Source organism: Tachyglossus aculeatus, chromosome 22 (assembly GCF_015852505.1).
Source record: "Tachyglossus aculeatus isolate mTacAcu1 chromosome 22, mTacAcu1.pri, whole genome shotgun sequence".
Lineage (NCBI taxonomy): Eukaryota > Metazoa > Chordata > Mammalia > Monotremata > Tachyglossidae > Tachyglossus > Tachyglossus aculeatus.
The window spans coordinates 47,415,989-47,435,428 of NC_052087.1; the positions used below are offsets into that span (position 1 = coordinate 47,415,989).

Below are 19,440 nucleotides of genomic sequence, written 5' to 3' on the forward strand. Positions count from 1 at the left end.
GACTTCCCAAGCGCTTAGTCCAGTGCTCTGCACACATATGTTTGTACATATTTATTACTCTATTTTACTTGTCCATATCTATTCTATTTTATTTTGTTAGTCTGTTTGGTTTCGTTCTCTGTCTCCCCCTTTTAGACTGTGAGCCCACCGGTGGGTAGGGACTGTCTCTAGATGTTGCCAACTTGGACTTCCCAAGCGCTTAGTCCAGTGCTCTGCACACAGTAAGCGCTCAATAAATAGGATTGGATGATGAATGAATGAATGAATGAATGAATAAATGAATGAATGAGGATGAGGGGCGGGTGCGGGAAGGCTTGGGGCTGGGGGTGCAGGCCGCAGTCCCTCCATCCCCTCCATCCCCTCCCCCTCGGGGGCCGTGGGGTCCCGCACGTCCGCACCCCCTCCCCGTGACGTCACAGCCCCGCCCCATGACGTCACCCACCCCCACTATAATAAGGAGGCCCAGCGACCCCACCCTCCTCTCCCTTCCAACCTAAGGGCCTTGCTGTACTGGACTCCCAGCTCCGGCAGACAGACAGACAGACCGAACGACCAACCAACAGGTGGGCTGGGGCCTAATAATAATAATAATAATAAATGATGGCATTTAATAAAAGCTTACTACGTGCCAAGCACTGTTCTAAGCGCTGGGGAGGTTCCAAGGTCAAGCTGGCCCCTGTAGGGCTCCCAGTCTTCATCCCCAGTTTACAGATAAAGGAACTGAGGCCCAGAGAAGAATAATAATAATGATGGCATTTAGTAAGCGCTCACTACGTGCCAAGCACTGTTCTAAGCGCTGGGGAGGTTCCAAGGTCAAGCTGGCCCCTGTGGGGCTCCCAGTCTTCGTCCCCATTTTACAGAGAAGGGAACTGAGGCCCAGAGAATAATAATAATAATAATGATGGCATTTAGTAAGCGCTTACTATGTGCAAAGCACCGTTCTAAGCGCTGGGGAGGTTCCAAGGTCAAGCTGGCCCCTGTGGGGCTCCCAGTCTTCATCCCCAGTTTACAGATAAAGGAACTGAGGCCCAGAGAATAATAATAATAATTATAATAATAATGGCATTTAGTAAGCGCTTACTACGTGCCAAGCACTGTTCTAAGCGCTGGGGAGGTTCCAAGGTCAAGCTGGCCCCTGTGGGGCTCCCAGTCTTCATCCCCAGTTTACAGATAAAGGAACTGAGGCCCAGAGAATAATAATAATAATTATAATAATAATGGCATTTAGTAAGCGCTTACTACGTGCCAAGCACTGTTCTAAGCGCTGGGGAGGTTCCAAGGTCAAGCTGGCCCCTGTGGGGCTCCCAGTCTTCATCCCCAGTTTACAGATAAAGGAACTGAGGCCCAGAGAATAATAATAATAATAATTATAATAATAATGGCATTTAGTAAGCGCTTACTACGTGCCAAGCACTGTTCTAAGCGCTGGGGAGGTTACAAGGTCAAGCTGTCCCCTGTGGGGCTCCCAGTCTTCGTCCCCATTTTACAGAGAAGGGAACTGAGGCTCAGAGAATAATAATAATAATAATGATGGCATTTAGTAAGCGCTTACTATGTGCAAAGCACCGTTCTAAGCGCTGGGGAGGTTCCAAGGTCAAGCTGGCCCCTGTGGGCTTCCAGTCTTCATCCCCATTTTACAGATAAGGGAACTGAGGCCCAGAGAATAATAATAATAATGATGATGGCATTTAGTAAGCGCTTACTACGTGCCAAGCACTGTTCTAAGCGTTGGGGAGGCTCCAAGGTCATCAAGCTGTCTCACGTGGGGCTCCCAGTCTTCATCCCCATTTTACAGAAGAGGGAACTGAGGCCCAGAGAATAATAATAATGATGATGGCATTTAGTAAGCGCTTACTACGTGCCAAGCACTGTTCTAAGCGTTGGGGAGGCTCCAAGGTCATCAAGCTGTCTCACGTGGGGCTCCCAGTCTTCATCCCCATTTTACAGAAGAGGGAACTAGGCCCAGAGAATAATAATAATGATGATGGCATTTAGTAAGCGCTTACTACGTGCCAAGCACTGTTCTAAGCGCTGGGGAGGCTCCAAGGTCATCAAGTTGTCCCCCGTGGGGCTCCCAGTCTTCATCCCCATTTTACAGAAGAGGGAACTGAGGCCCAGAGAATAATAATAATGATGGCATTTAGTAAGTGCTTACTATGTGCAAAGCACTGTTCTAAGCGCTGGGGAGGTTACAAGGGGATCAGGTTGTCCCACGGGGGGGCGCACAGGCTTCATCCCCATTTTACAGATGAGGTAATTGAGGCCCCGAGAATAATAATAATAATGGCATTTAGTAAGCGCTTACCATGCGCAAAGCACTGTTCTAAGCGCTGGGGAGGTTACAAGGGGCTCAGGTTGTCCCACGGCGGGGCTCACAGGCTTCATCCCCATTTTACAGATAAAGGAACTGAGGCCCAGAGAATAATAATAATAATAATAATGGCATTTAGTAAGCGCTTACCATGCGCAAAGCACTGTTCTAAGCGCTGGGGAGGTTCCAAGGTGATGAGGTTGTCCCACAGTCTTAATCCCTATTTTCCAGTTGAGGTCACTGAGGCCCAGAGAAGTGAAGTGGCTTGCCCAAAGTCACACAGCTGCCTAGTGGGGGGGGGCCGATGACACTCCACTGCGCTACACGCTGCGGCCCCCGGGACTGGGGGAGGGGAGGGAGGGAGGGAAGGAGGCGCCCCCCACCCCAAACCACCCGTCCTCTTAGTACTATTATTTGGATGATTATCAGGGTGTTAAGCGCTTACTATGAGCCGGGCACTGTACTAAGCGCTGTCGTACGCCTTGACCTCCCCTCCCCCAAGCCGGTCCCCTCCCTGGGCTCCCCCCAACCCCTGTCCTCTCTCCCCCAAAGACCGGATCCCCCCAATCAATCAATCAATCAATCGTATTTATTGAGCGCTTACTGTGTGCAGAGCACTGTACTAAGCGCTTGGGAAGTCCAAGTTGGCAACATATGGAGACGGTCCCTACCCAACAGTGGGCTCACAGTCTAACTCCACCAACTCTTCTGTCCCTTATCCTCTCCCCAATAAATACCTCGGGATAGGCCTATTTGTTGAGCACTTACTAGGTGCCAGGCACTGTGCTAAGCGCTGTCCTGCGCCTCGGCCCACTAATGAGGCTATTTGCTGAGCGCTTACCAGGTGCCGGGCACCGCTGGGGGCCTCTCAAGCGTTCGGCCTATTGCCCCGCACGCAGTCAGCGCTCAGTAAATACCGATCGATAATAGTAATAATTACTATTATTAATTATTACTAATTAATTATGTGCAAAGCACTGTTCTAAGCGCTGGATCGATTGATTGATGGAGGCGGCCGGGGAGCTCAGCCCCCTCCCTGGGATCCCCCAACCCCAATTTCAGGTCTGGAGGATTCAGGCCTCCTCCCCTTTCCCCACTCTTCTGTCACATTGTCCTCTGCCAAATAAATACCGATCGATCTATAAATACCGATCGATTGATTGGTGCAGGTAGGTGGGAAGGTCAGACACCCCCCCACCCCCCCCAGTCAGCCCCCTCCCTGGGATCCCCCAACCCCAATTTCAGGTCTGGAGGATTCAGGCCTCCTCCCCTCTCCCCACTCTTCTGTCACATTGTCCTCTCCCAAATAAATACCGATCGATCTATAAATACCAATCGATTGATTGGTGGAGGTACCTGGGAAGGTCAGCCCCCTCCCTGGGATCCCCCAACCCCAATTTCAGGTCTGGAGGATTCAGGCCTCCTCCCCTCTCCCCACTCTTCTGTCATATTGTCCTCTGCCAAATAAATACCAATCGATCTATAAATACCGATCGATTGATTGGTGGAGGCGACTGGGAAGCTCAGGACCTCCCAGTCAGCCCCCTCCCTGGGATCCCCCAACCCCAATTTCGGTTCTGGGGAATCCAGGCCTCCTCCCCTCTCCCCCAAGGACGGGATCCTTCACCTCTACCAACTCACGTTGTCCTCTCCCAAATAAACACCGATCGATCTCTAAATACCGATCGATCGATTGGTGGAGGCGGCTGGGAAGCTCAGACCCCCCCCAGTCAGCCCCCTCCCTGGGATCCCCCAACCCCAATTTCGGTTCTGGAGAATCCAGGCCCCCTCTCTTCTCCCCCAAGGACGGGATCCCTCACCTCTACCAACTCTTCCGTCACGTTGTCCTCTCCCAAATAAATACCGATCAATCTATAAATACCGATCGATCGATTGGTGGAGGCGGCTGGGAAGCCCAGACCCCCCCCCAGTCATAACCCTTCCGGGGATCCCCCAACCCCAATTTCAGGTATGGAGGATTCAGGCCTCCTCCTCTCTCCCCACTCCTCTGTCACATTGTCCTCGGTTCTGGAGGATTCAGGCCTCCTCCCCTCTCCCCATTCGTCTGTCACATTGTCCTCTCCCAAATAAATACCGATCGATCTATAAATACCGATCGATTGATTGGTGGAGGCGGCTGTGGAGCTCAGACCCCCCCCCTCCCCAGCCAGCCCCCTCCCTGGGATCCCCCAACCCCAATTTCAGGTCTGGAGGATTCAGGCCTCCTCCCCTTTCCCCACTCTTCTGTCATATTGTCCTCTGCCAAATAAATACCAATCGATCTATAAATACCGATCGATTGATTGGTGGAGGCGACTGGGAAGCTCAGGACCTCCCAGTCAGCTCCTTCCCTGGGATCCCCCAACCCCAATTTCGGTTCTGGAGAATCCGGGCCTCCTCCCCTCTCCCTCAAGGACCGGTTCCCTCACCTCTCCCCACTCTTCTGTCACATTGTCCTCTCCCAAATAAATACCGATCGATCTATAAATAACGATCGATTGATTGGTGGAGGCAGCTGGGAAGCTCAGGACCCCCCAGGCAGCCCCCTCCCTGGGATCCCCCAACCCCAATTTCAGGTCTGGAGGATTCAGGCCTCCTCCCCTCTCCCCACTCTCCTGTCACATTGTCCTCGGTTCTGGAGGATTCAGGCCTCCTCCCCTCTCCCCACTCTTCTGTCACATTGTCCTCTCCCAAATAAATACCGATCGATCTGTAAATACCGATCGATTGATTGGTGGAGGCAGCTGGGAAGGTCAGCCCCCTCCCTGGGATCCCCCAACCCCAATTTCAGGTCTGGAGGATTCAGGCCTCCTCCCCTCTCCCCACTCTTCTGTCACATTGTCCTCTCCCAAATAAATACCGATCAATCTATAAATACCGATCGATCGATTGGTGGAGGCGGCTGGGAAGCTCAGACACCCCCCCACCCCCCAGCCAGCCCCCTCATTGGGATCCCCCAACCCCAATTTCAGGTCTGGAGGATTCAGGCCTCCTCCCCTCTCCCCACTCTTCTGTAACATTGTCCTGTCCCAAATAAATACCGATCGATCTATAAATACCGATCGATTGATTGGTGCAGGTAGGTGGGAAGGTCAGACACCCCCCCCACCCCCCCAGTCAGCCCCCTCCCTGGGATCCCCCAACCCCAATTTCAGGTCTGGAGGATTCAGGCCTCCTCCCCTCTCCCCACTCTTCTGTCACATTGTCCTCTCCCAAATAAATACCGATCGATCTATAAATACCGATCGATTGATTGGTGGAGGCGGCCGGGAAGCTCAGATCCCTCAGTCAGCCCCCTCATTGGGATCCCCCAACCCCAATTTCAGGTCTGGAGGATTCAGGCCTCCTCCCCTCTCCCCACTCTTCTGCCACATTGTCCTCTCCCAAATAAATACCGATCAATCTATAAATACCGATCGATCGATTGGTGGAGGCAGCTGGGGCGCTCAGACCCCCCCAGTCAGCCCCCTCATTGGGATCCCCCAACCCCAATTTCGGTTCTGGAGAATCCAGGCCTCTTCCCTTCTCCCCCAAGGACAGGATCCCTCACCTCTACCAACTCTTCTATCCCCTTCTCTTCCCAAATAAATACCGATCGATCTATAAATACCGATCGATAGATGATTGGTGGAGGCCAATGGGGAGCTCAGACCACCCCCACCCTCCATGGAAACCCCCAACCCCAATTTCGGTCCTGGAGGATCCAGTCCTCCCCTCCCCACCGACTGTGTCCGACTCCTCTCTCCTATTGTCCCCTCCTAAGCGCTTAGTCCAGTGCTGCGCACGTACTGAGCGCTCAATAAATACCGATCGATTGATTGATCGATGGCTGGGGAGCTCAGACCCTCCCCCCTCCCAGCCCCTCACCCAGAGGGGCCAGTGGGTTTTGTTGGGCAGCGGCTTGTAGTTTCCAAGCGCTCAGTCCAGTGGTCTGCACACAGGAAGCGCTCAATAAATAGGACCGAGTGATTGCATGGTGCTGCTTCAGGAGGGAGGGTCGTGGCTGCACCATCCGCAGGCCCAGGAGGAAGCGGGCTTGGAAGTTTGATCAATCAATCAATAAGTCAATCGTATTTATTGAGCGCTTACTATGTGCAGAGCACTGTACTAAGCGCTTGGGAAGTACAAGTTTGATCATCCGCTCAGTACAGTGCCCCTCACACCATAAGCGCCCAATAAGTACGATCCCGGAAAGAGCCCGGGCTTTGGAGTCAGAGGTCATGGGTTCAAATCCCGGCTCCACCAGCTGTGTGACTTTGGACAAGTCACTTAACTTCTCTGAGCCTCAGTGACCTCATCTGTCAAATGGGGACTGTGAGCCCCCCCGTGGGACAACCTGATCACCTTGTAACCTCCCCAGCGCTTAGAACAGGGCTTTGCACGTAGTAAGCGCTTAATAAATGCCATTATTATTATTATTGAATGTCAGTGCAAAACCAGGCCATAGCGGCTTGGGGAGGCGGCCTGATCGATCGGCGTCAGTCATTGATTAAGCTCGATAAATAGGAGCTTAATTTATTGAGCTTATTAAGCTCAATAAATAGGATCCCAGGGAATGTGCCCACGGACTCTGTTATATGGCGGCCTCGCCCAAGCGCTCAGTACAGTAACCCGCACGTGGTAATCGGCATCAATCATTGATTAAACTCAATAAATAGGAGCTTAATTTATTGAGCTTATTAAGCTCAATAAATAGGATCCCAGGGAACGTGCCCACGGACTCTGTTATATGGCGGCCTCGCCCAAGCGCTCAGTACAGTAACCCGCACGCGGTAATCGGCGTCAATCATTGATTAAACTCAATAAATAGGAGCTTAATTTATTGAGTTTATAGGATTAAGCTCAATAAATAGGAGCTTAATTTATTGAGCTTATTAAGCTCAATAAATAGGATCCCAGGGAACGTGCCCACTGACTCTGTTATATGGCGGCCTCGCCCAAGCGCTCAGTACAGTGCCCCGCACGCGGTAAGCGCTCCATAAAGGTGTGGCTTAGTGGCCCACAGTAAGCGCTCAATAAATACGATTGAATGAAAAGAGCACGGGCCTGGCAGTTAGGAGGACCTGGGTTCGAATTCCGCTCCGCCACTTGTCTGCCGTGTGACCTTGGGCTTCTCTGGGCCCCAGTGACCTCATCTGGAAAATGGGGATTAAGACCGCGGGCCCCAAATGGGACAAGTGATTACCTTTTATCTACCCCAGCGCTTAGAACAGTGCTTGGCACATAGTAAGTGCTTTTCAAATGCCTTCTCTGCTGTGTGACCTTCACTATACTTCTCTGGGCCTCAGTTACCTCATCTGTCAATGGGGATGAAGACTGTGAGCCCCCCATGGGGCAATCTGATCCCCTTGTAACCTCCCCAGCGCTGAGAACAGTGCTTGGCACATAGTAAGCGCTTAACAAATGTCATCTCTGCTGTATGACCTTGGGCAAGTCACTTCACCTCTCTGTGCCTCAGTTCCCTCATCTGTAAAATGGGGATGAAGACTGTGAGCCCCCCGTGGGGCAACCTGATCCCCTTGTAACCTCCCCAGCGCTTAGAACAGTGCTTGGCACATAGTAAGCTCTTAACAAATGCCATCATTATTATAAAGATGGATTGATTGATATATCTTCCATATATAAATATAGATAGATAATAAGAATGATGGTATTTGTTGAGCGCTATGTGCAAAGCACTGTTCTAAGCGCTGATATATAATCCATATCTATATGTGTGTGTGTATACGTATATATGTATATATGCATATATAGCATGTGTATATATATGCATATATAGCATATATATGTATATATGCATACATATAGCATATATATGCATATATGTCTATATATACATATGTGTGTATATATGCATATATGTATATATACATATATATAGCATATATGTGTACATACATACGTGTATATGTGTATAAATACAATATGTGTATAAATATACATGCGTATACATACATATGTATATATGTGTATAAATATATGTGTATGTATATATATGTATAAATATATGTGTGTATATATATATATATCTATATATATATAGATTGATTGAGGGCTAGCAGGGCCCCTCCACAGTGCTGGTGGCCCGCTGGGGCTATCACTAGCCCCCAGCAGGGATATGGCCTGCATACTGGGGTCGTCCTAAAATAGCTTGGTGACAACCAGGGATTTAAAATGCATTAAGAGAGATCTAGTTTCAGTTTTCCTGGAATCCAGGGCTCCCTTTAGCCATAATAAGAATTTAACTTGGACCAAGAGAGTCCCCTGGTTGGGGATTTAGGACAGAAACCATTTGGGCCCCAATATTTGAAAGAGGAGGAGCTCTTTGGCCCTACTAAAGCTTCCATTCATTCATTCAATCAATCCTATTTAATAATTCTTAATTAATAATTAATTTAATAATATTTAATTATTGATATGATTCATAAATAATCATATTTATTGAACGCTTACTGTGTGCAGAGCACTGGACTAAGCGCTTGGGAAGTACAAGTTGGAAAATTTTATCTCGGTTCTCCTAGGTGATTTATTTTAAACCCTCCAGTGTATTTACAACTCTTTTTTAATTCTCATAGCAGAGAGGGGATTAGAACCCAGGCCTCAGGGACCATCTCTCTATGTTGCCGATTTGTACTTCCCAAGCGCTTAGTACAGTGCTCTGCACACAGTAAGCGCTCAATAAATATGATTGATTAATTTAATTCCTAGGCTGTTACCTTTCCTCTAGGTTACCTCATACCTCCTTCCCCTCCCCACAGCCCCTGTATATATGTTTGTACAGATTTATTACTCTATTTATTTTACTTGTACAGATTTATTCTATTTATTTTATTTGGTTTATATGTTTAGTTTTGTTGTCTGTCCCCCCCTTCTAGACTGTGAGCCCGCTGTTGGGTAGGGACCGTCTCTGTATGTTGCCAACATGGACTTCCCAAGCGCTTAGTACAGTGCTCTGCACACAGTAAGCGCTCAATAAATACAATTGATTGATTGAATTCTAAGGCTGTTACCTTTCCTCTAGGCTATCTCAGACCTCCTTCCCCTCCCCGCAGCACCTGTATATATATTTGTACAGATTTATTACTCTATTTTACTTGTACATATTTATTCTGTTTATTTTATTTGGTTTATATGTTTAGTTTTGTTGTCTGTCCCCCGCTTCTAGACCGTGAGCCCGCTGTTGGGTAGGGACCGTCTCTAGATGTTGCCAACTGTCATTTATTTATATCAGCATCTATATGTCACCAACTTGGACTTCCTAAGCGCTTAACAGAGTGCTCTGCACACAGGAAGCGCTCAATAAATACGACTGAATAAATGAAATTCATAAATTCAATGAAATGAATGAATAAATACGATTGAATGAATGAAAAAGGCAACTCGCATACAACTCTCTGGACCCAAACGAGGGGGGAAAAAAAAAACCTGATGGTTTTAAGCTTCCCGTCACCCCTGGGTGTATTTGGGCAAGTAAGGTGAAAGTGTTTGGTCATTTCCTCACCCGTTCCGCCGTGATTTCTTCATTGATAGTTGAACTTTATTTCAGCCGTTATATTTTGTGCTGTCTTTTGCAACCCAGCTCTCTACAATTATTGCCGAGAAGTGTGTAAAAACCTCGATTTGGCCCATTTCTTAAGCCGGGTGAGAGCCTCCTCCCCCAATTTAAGGGCTTGACTTTGGTTGCAGTCAGATTCATTACCCAATTCAGCCCTGTGACTCTTTTTTTTCCCCCAAGTGCATTTGTTAAGCGCTTGCTATGTGCCAAGCGCTGTTCTAAGCGCTGGGGCAAGTAATAATAATAATGATGATGGCATTTATTAAGCGCTTACTATGTGCCAAGCACTGTTCTAAGCGCTGGAGAGGTTACAAGGTGATCAGGTTGTCCCTCGTGGGGCTCACAGTCTTCATCCCCGTTTTACAGGTGAGGGAACTGCGGCCCAGAGAAGTTAATAATAATAATAATAATAATGGCATTTATTAAGCCCTTACTATGTGCAAAGCACGTTCTAAGCACAGGGGAGGTTACAAGGTGAGCAGGTTGTACCATGAGGGGCTCACAGTCTTCATCCCCGTTTTACAGATGAGGGAACTGCGGCACAGAAAAGTTAATAATAATAATAATAATGGCATTTATTAAGCGCTCACTATGTGCAAAGCACTGTTCTAAGTGCTGGGGAGGTTACAAGGTCATCAGGTTGTCCCCTGTGGGGCTCACAGTCTTCATCCCTGTTTTACAGATGAGGTAACTGAGGCCCAGAGAAGTTGTTAATAATAATAATAATGGCATTTATTAAGTGTTTATTATGTGCAAAGCACTGTTCTAAGCACTGGAGAGGTTACAAGGTGATCAGGTTGTCCCTCGTGGGGCTCACAGTCTTCATCCCCGTTTTACAGATGAGGTAACTGAGGCCCAGAGAAGTTAATAATAATAATAATGGCATTTATTAAGCGCTCACTATGTGCAAAGCACTGTTCTAAGCGCTGGGGAGGTTACAAAGTGAGCAGGTTGTCCCATGTGGGGCTCACAGTCTTCACCCCCATTTTACAGATGAGGTAACTGCGGCTCAGAGAAGTTAATAATAATAATAATGGCATTTATTAAGTGCTTACTATGTGCAAAGCACTGTTCTAAGCACTGGAGAGGTTACAAGGTGGTCAGGTTGTCCCTCATGGGGCTCACAGTCTTAATCCCCGTTTTACAGATGAGGTAACTGAGGCACAAATAAGTGAAGTGACTTGCCCAAAGTCACGCAGCTGACAATTGGCGGAGGCAGGATTAGAACCCATGACCTCTGACTCCAAAGTCCGGGCTCTTTCCACAGAGCCATGCTGCTTCTTTAAGTACAAGTTTAATCAGGTTAGACCCAATCCCCGTCCCCCATGGGGCTCACAGTCGTAATCCCCATTGCACAGATGAGGTCACTGAGGCCCAGAGAAGCGATTTGCCCAAGGTCACGGAGCAGACACATGGCAATGGCAGCATTAGAACCCAGGTTCTTAGGACTTCCAAGGCCAATCTCTATGCACTAATTCACTCAGTCGTTCATTCAGTCCTATTTATTGAGTGCTGTGTGCAGAGCACTGTACTAAGCGCTTGGGAAGTACAAGTTGGCAACATATAGAGACGTCCCTACCCAACAACGGGCTCACAGTCTTGGTATTTGTTCATTCATCCATTCAAGGGCTTTGTACATAGTAAGCGCTGAACAGATGCAGCATGGCTTAGTAGAAAGAGCCTGGGCTTTGGGGTCAGAGGTCCTGGGTTCAAATCCTGATTCCTCCAACTGTCAGCTGTGTGACTTTGGGCAAGTCACTTCACTTCTAGACTGTGAGCCCACTGTTGGGTAGGGACCGTCTCTAGATGTTGCCAACTTGGACTTCCCAAGCGCTTAGCCCAGTACTCAGCACACAGTAAGTGCTCAATAAATACGATTGAATGGATGACTGAATTCTCTGTACCTGTACCTCATCTGTAAAATGGGGATTAAAATTGTAAGCCCCCTCAGGACAACCTGATCACCTTGTATCCTCCCCAGCGCTTAGAACAATGCTTTGCACATTGTAAGCGCTTAACAAATACCATTATTATTATTTATTGAGCACTTAGTATGTGCAGACCCCGCTGTTGGGTAGGGACCGTCTCTATATGTTGCCAACTTGTACTTCCTAAGCACTTAGTACAGTGCTCTGCACACAGTAAGTGCTCAATAAATACGATTGAATGAATGAATGAATTCTCTGTACCTGTACCTCATCTGTAAAATGGGGATTAAAACTGTAAACCTCCCCCTCGGTACAACCTGATCACCTCGTATCCTCCCCAGCGCTTAGAACAATGCTTTGCACATTGTAAGCGCTTAACAAATACCATCGTTGTTATTTATTGAGCACTTACTATGTGCAGACCCCGCTGTTGGGTAGGGACCGTCTCTATATGTTGCCAACTTGTACTTCCCAAGCGCTTAGTCCAGTGCTCTGCACACAGTAAGCGCTCAATAAATACGATTGAATGAATGAATGAATGAATTCTCTGTACCTGTACCTCATCTGTAAAATGGGGATTAAAACTAAACCTCCCCCGTGGGACAACCTGATCGCCTTGTAACCTCCCCAGCGCTTAGAACAGTGCTTTGCACATAGTAAGCGCTTTACAAATGCCATCATTATTATTGTAACATCCTTAGCGCTTAGAACAGTGCTTGGCACATAGCACTTAACAAATGCAATCATTATTACTGTAACATCCTTAGCGCTTAGAACAGTGCTTTGCACATAGTAAGTGCTTAACAAATACCATCATTATTATTATTATTATTGCCATCATTATTATTTATTGAGCACTTACTGTGTGCAGAGCACTGTACCAAGTGCTTGGAAAGCCCAATTGGACAACAAAGATGGTCCTAATCCAACAATGGGTTCACAATCTAGAAGGGGGGAGCCAGACACAAAGCCCTTTTTTTTTTACAAGTGTCAAGTGCTTACTATGTACCAGGCACTGTACTAAGCGCTGGGGAGGATACGGGCAAATCAGGGCAGGCCACTTGGCTTCATGCACTAGGCCAGGCTGATTTCCTGGTTGAATCAGGGGAAGGGGAAGCGGAAACCTGGGGGAGGGGATGTATTTTATTTTATTTTTTTGGCCCTTCTGGATGTTTAGGTTGGAATGAGGTGCACCGAGGCCTGCCCAGGCCCGTCCCATCGACCACGGGGGCGACGATGGACGATCAATATGACTGATTGATTGACTGATTGATTGAATGAATGGGCCGCTCCCCTCCTCCTAAAAAGCCACCAACATCCGCAAGAGTGGCACAGCACCAAAGCACCTTATGCGCAGGCGCACTCCTCGCCTCTTAAAATCTAAGCGCATGCGCACCCATCAACCCCCCCTTTAAACTTACGCGCATGCGCACTCCTTACTCCCTCCCCCTTAAAACCTACGCGCAGGCGCACTCCTCACATCTTAAAATCTATGCGCAGGCGCCCTTCTCACCTCTTAAAACCTACGCGCAGGCGCATTCCTCACCTCTTAAAACCTACGCGCTGGCGCCTTTCTCACGTCTTAAAACCCACGCGCAGGCGCACTCCTCACCTCTTAAAACCTCTCTTAGGAGGCCTTTCATTCATTGAATCGTATTTATCGAGCGCTTATTGTGTGCAGAGCACTGTACTAAGCGCTTGGGAAGTACAAGTGGGCAACATATAGAGACGGTCCCTACCCAACAGTGGGCTCACAGTCTAGAAGACTGGGCCTTCCCAGATTGAGCCCCCTCCTTAATAATAATAATAATGGTATTTGTTAAGTGCTTACTATGTGTACAGCACAGTGGGGGGGGATACAAGGTGATAATAATAATAATTATGGCATTTATTAAGGGCTTCCTCTCCATCCCTCCCCACCCTACCTCCTTCCCCTCCCCACAGCACCTGTATAGATGCTTGTACAGATTTATTACTCTATTTTACTTATACATATTTACTATTCTATTTATTTTATTTTGTTAATATGTTTTATTGTCTGTCTCCCCCTTCTAGACTGTGAGCCCGCTGTTTTTTAGGGACCGTCTCTATAGGTTGCCAACCTGGACTTCCCAAGCGCTTAGTACCGTGCTCTGCATTTGTTCTGTCTCCCCCTTTTAGCCTGTGAGCCCACTGTTGGGTAGGGACTGTCTCAGTATGTTGCCAACTTGTACTACCCAAGCGCTTAGTACAGTGCTCTGCACACAGTAAGCGCTCAATAAATCCGATTGATGATGAGTAAGCGCTCAATAAATACGATTGAATGAATGAATGAATCCTATTTGTTAAGCGCTCCTCTGTATGGAGCACTAGTGTGAGCCCGCTGTTGGGTAGGGACCGTCTCTACATGTTGCCAACTTGGACTTCCCAAGCACTTAGTACAGTGCTCTGCACACAGTAAGCGCTCAATAAATACGATTGAATGAATAAATCCCATTTGTTAATCGCTCCTCTGTATGGAGCAGTGTGTGACCCCGCTGTTGGGTAGGGACCGTCTCTACATGTTGCCAATTTGGACTTCCCAAGCGCTTAGTCCAGTGCTCTGCACACAGTAAGCGCTCAATAGGTACGATTGAATGAATGAAAACCTATGCGCAGGCGCATTTAAGGCCTCTTAAGACCTACGCGCAGGCGAACTCCCCGCCTCTTAAGACCTACGCGCAGGCGCACTTAAGTCCTCTTAAGGCCTACGCGCAGGCGCGCTCCCCTCCTCTTAAGACCTACGCGCAGGCGCAGTCACCACCCTTCCCCCCTCCCCCCCCCCCCGCGCCCCCTTAATAAACGGAGTTAGGCCAGACAGGCGCAGTAGCGTTTGACTCTGCCCCCTTGTGGTGGCAGGGAAGCACGCGTCAATCATCTTGGCGCATGCGCGGGAGGACAGCCCGGGGCCGCGGCCTCCTTCCTTCCCGCCCACCATTTCACGGGAAGCGCCATCGGTGTCCAACATGGCCGCCCTCCTGGACTCATTCATTCATTCAATCAATCGTATTTATTCATTCATTTCATTGAATGAATGAATTTCATTCAATCGTATTTATTGAGCGCTTACTGTGTGCAGAGCACTGGACTAAGCGCTTGGGAAGTCCAAGTTGGCAACGTATAGAGGCGGTCCCTACCCAACAGCAGGCTCACAGTCTAGAAGGGGGAGACAGATGACAAAACCAAACATATTAACAAAATAAAATGAATACAGTAAACATATTAAAAAATAAAATAAATAGAATAAATATGTACAAGTAAAATAAATAGAGTAATAAATCTGTGCAAACATATTACAGGTGCTGTGGGGAGAGGAAGGAGGGGGCTCAGTCTGGGAAGGTTGACTGATTGATTGATTGATTAGGGGCTCAATAAATACGATTGAATGAATGAATGAATAAATGAATGAATTCCCAGTATCCCAGATCATCAAATTCCATCAGTCATCTCTCCACTTCTAGACTGTGAGCCCGCTGTTGGGTAAGGACCGTCTCTACATGTTGCCAACTTGTACTTCCCAAGCGCTTAGTACAGTGCTCTGCACACAGTAAGCGCTCAATAAGTACGATCGAATGAATGAATGAAGGCCTCCTGGAAATGTTTTCAGTCATTTAATCGTGTTTACTGAGCACTTAAGTGTGCAGAGCACTGTACTAAGCGCTTGGGAAGTCCAAGTCGGCAACATATAGAGACGGTCCCTACCCAACAACGGGCTCACAGTTTAGAAGGGGGAGACAGACAACAAAACAACACATATTAACAAAATAAATAGAATAAATATGTACAAGTAAGATAATAATAATAAATCTGTACAAAGATATATACAGGTGCTGTGGGGAGGGGAAGGAGGTAGGGTTGGGGGGAGAGGGACGGGGCTCAGTCTAGGATGGCCTCCTGGAACTGTTTTCAGTCATTCAGTTGTATTTACTGAGCGCTTACTGTGTGCAGAGCACTGTACTAAGCGCTTGGGAAGTACAAGTCAGCAACATAGAGATGGTCCCTACCCAACAGCGGGCTCACAGTATAGAAGGGGGAGACAGACAACAAAACAACACATTAACAAAATAAAATGAATAGAATAAATATGTACAAGTCAAATAAATAGAGTAATAAATCTGTACAAACATATATACAAGTGCTGTGAGGAGGGGAAGGATGTAGGGCATGGGGGAGAGGGAGAGGAAGGAGGAGGCTCAGTCTGGGATGGCCTCCTGGAACTGTTTTCAGTCATTCAATCGTATTTACTGAGCGCTTACTGTGTGCAGAGCACTGTACTAAGCGCGTGGGAAGTACAAGTCGGCAACGTAGAGATGGTCCCTACCCAACAACGGGCTCACAGTCTGGAAGGGGGAGACAGAAAACAACTGTATGGTTGTTTGCCCAACTAGTATTGTCCAGAGTATTTCTGTCCCGTCTAGGTGGGCTCCCTGACACATAATAATAATAATGTTGGCATTTATTAAGCGCTTACTATGTGCCACGCACTGCTCTAAGCCCTGGGGGAGATACCAGGTAATCAGGTTGTCCCACGTGGGGCTCACAGTCTTCATCCCCATTTTACAGATGAAGGAGCTCAGGCCCAGAGAAGTTAAGCGACCTACCCAACAAAGCTGACATTTATTTTACTCTTGTACATATTTATTTTACTTGTACATATTTACTATTCTATTGATTTTGTTAATGATGTGCATAGAGCTTTAATTCTGTTTGTTCTGACGATGTTGACACCTGTCTCCATGTTTGGTTTTGTTCTCTGTCTCCCCCTTCTAGACTGTGAGCCCGCTGTTGGGTAGGGACCGTCTCTAGATGTTGCCAACTTGTACTTCCCAAGCGCTTAGTACAGTGTTCTGCACACAGCGCTCAATAAATACGATTGAATGAATGAATGAATGACAAGTGGTGGAGCTGGAATTAGAACCCACGACCCCTGGCTCCCATGCCCAGGCTGTTGCCACTGGGCCATGCTGCTCCATAGAATTGCACATTAAGGAGTTCACCCCTAAAAAATTTAATTTAATTCATTGATTCAATTGTGTTTATTCATTCATTCAGTTGTATTTATTGAGCGCTTACTGTGTGCAGAGCACTCTACTAAGCGCTTGGAAAGGACAATTCAGCAACAATCAATCAATCGTATTTATTGAGCGCTTACTATGTGCAGAGCACTGTACTAAGCGCTTGGGAAGTCCAAGTTGGCAACATATAGAGACAGTCCCTACCCAACAGTGGGCTAACAGTCTAGAAGAGAATAATGGTACTTGTTAAGCGCTTACTATGTGCTTAGAATAATAATAATGATGATGGTATTTATTAAGTGCTTACTATGTATGTGCAAAGCACTGTTCTAAGCTCTGGGGAAGATACAAGGTAATCAGGATGTCCCACGTGGGGCTCACAGTCTTAATCCCCATTTTCCAGATGAGGTAAATGAGGCACAGAGATGCCCAGATCATCATCATCAATCGTATTTATTGAGCGCTTACTGTGTGCAGAGCACTGTACTAAGCGCTTGGGAAGTACAAGTTGGCAACATATAGAGACAGTCCGTACCCAACAGTGGGCTCACAGTCTAGAAGAGAATAATGGTATTAAGTGCTTACTATGTGCTTAGAATAATAATGATGATGATGGTATTTATTAAGTGCTTACTATGTATGTGCAAAGCACTGTTCTAAGCTCTGGGGAAGATACAAGGTAATCAGGATGTCCCATGTGGGGTTTACAGTCTTAATCCCCATTTTCCAGATGAGGTAAATGAGGCACAGAGATGCCCGGATCATCATCATCATCATCATCATCAATCGTATTTATTGAGCGCTTACTGTGTGCAGAGCACTGTACTAAGCGCTTGGGAAGGCCAAGTTGGCAACACATAGAGACAGTCCCTACCCAACAGTGGGCTCACAGTCTAAAAGAACGAATAAAGTGTATTTATGGGGCCTGAATTACCAAGGTAACTTGATTCGGCGTGTCCCTGTGCGTTCTTTGGCTTTGGGAAACTCGGAAAAGGGCAGGGCCCCTGCTGTCCCGCGGAGTATCCCGGGATGCTAACACGAGTCGTAAGTTTAAATGAGAGTTGTCGCTGAATTTCACAGACACAGGGTAGAGCCAACCCCTTCATTAAATGAAGCGTCAATGTCCACCCACCAGGAGAAATGCCTAAATCTTTCCTCAACATTCTCATTCCTTTCTGAGACATAGGGATTCCCTCTCCTCTATATTCACTCCCACGTTATCTCCTTAATGATAAACCTTCAGGCCTTTTACGTGTTTTCTTCTTCACAACCTTTTCTCATTCCTGCTCCACCCAGATCCATGGAAATGGAAAGGATCCGATGGCACGAACGTTGCGCGTAACTCTTAGGCTGACATGGCGCCGTTTCTCTCCACCCCCTAGATTTCCACGATGGCCAGCGTCAAGGAGCAGCTGATCGAGAATCTTCTCAAAGAGGAGCACACCCCTCAAAATAAGATCACGGTGGTTGGAGTCGGTGCCGTGGGCATGGCCTGTGCCATCAGCATCTTGATGAAGGTAAGCGCTGGGCCCAGATCTGGGGTTCAGGGACCCCGGTTTTGGAGTTTAAAGCGGCATCATCATCATCATCAATCGTATTTATTGAGCGCTTACTGTGTGCAGAGCAGTGTACTTTGTGAAGTACAAATTGGCAACATCTAGAGACAGTCCCTACCCAACAGTGGGCTCACAGTCTAAAAGGCAAACAGGTAGAGGCCATTCAACCCTTGATTTTTATTGCCTTTAAAGCAGCGGGATGTTGCGGAAAGGACCCGGGCCTGGCAGTTGGAGGTCCTGGGTTTGAACCCCATTCATTCATTCGTTCATTCATTCAGTCGTATTTATTGAGCTCTTACTGTGTGCAGAGCACTTGACTAAGCACTTGGGAAGTCCAAGTTGGCAACAAATAGAGACGGTCCCTACCCAACAATCAATCAATCAATCGTATTTATTGAGCGCTTACTGTGTGCAGAGCACTGGACTAAGCGCTTGGGAAGTAGAAGGTGGCAACATAGATAGACAGTCAATCAATCAATCAATCAATTGTATTTATTGAGTGCTTACTGTGTGCAGAGCACTTGACTAAGCACTTGGGAAGTCCAAGTTGGCAACATATAGAGACGGTCCCTACCCAACAATCAATCAATCAATCGTATTTATTGAGCGCTTACTGTGTGCAGAACACTGGACTAAGCGCTTGGGAAGTACAAGGTGGCAACATAGAGAGACAGTCAATCAATCATATTTATTGAGCGCTTACTGTGTGCAGAGCACTGGACTAAGCGCTTGGGAAGTACAAGTTGGCAACATATAGAGACAGTCAATCAATCAATCAATCGTATTTATTGAGCGCTTACTGTGTGCAGATCACTGGACTAAGCGCTTGGGAAGTACAAGTTGGCAACATAGAGACGGTCCCTACCCAACAGTGGGCTCACAGTCTAAAAGGGGGAGACGGAGAACAAAACCAAACATACTAACAAAATAAAATAAATAGAATAGATATGTACAAGTAAAATAAATAAATAAATAGAGTAATAAATATGTACAAACATATCCATATATACAGGTGCTGTGGGGAAGGGAAGGAGGTAAGATGAGGGGGATGGAGAGG

At 47.3% G+C, this 19,440-nt stretch overlaps 1 protein-coding gene across 2 annotated transcripts in view; it reads left to right on the plus strand.

The window, feature by feature from the left end:
- The first annotated feature begins 461 nt into the window (after positions 1–461).
- Positions 462–19,440, plus strand: part of LOC119943389 (L-lactate dehydrogenase A chain) — a 34,297-nt gene continuing 15,318 nt past the window's right edge. Inside the window, exons 1-2 of one of the 2 annotated variants that reach the window (XM_038764340.1) lie at positions 462–563; positions 18,210–18,344. In XM_038764340.1, the coding sequence (XP_038620268.1) occupies positions 18,219–18,344 (126 nt within the window). In that variant the 5' untranslated portion in view covers positions 462–563; positions 18,210–18,218. Of the gene's footprint in view, positions 564–18,209; positions 18,345–19,440 lie in introns of those variants that run through there. The other variant, XM_038764341.1, reaches the window with a different exon arrangement.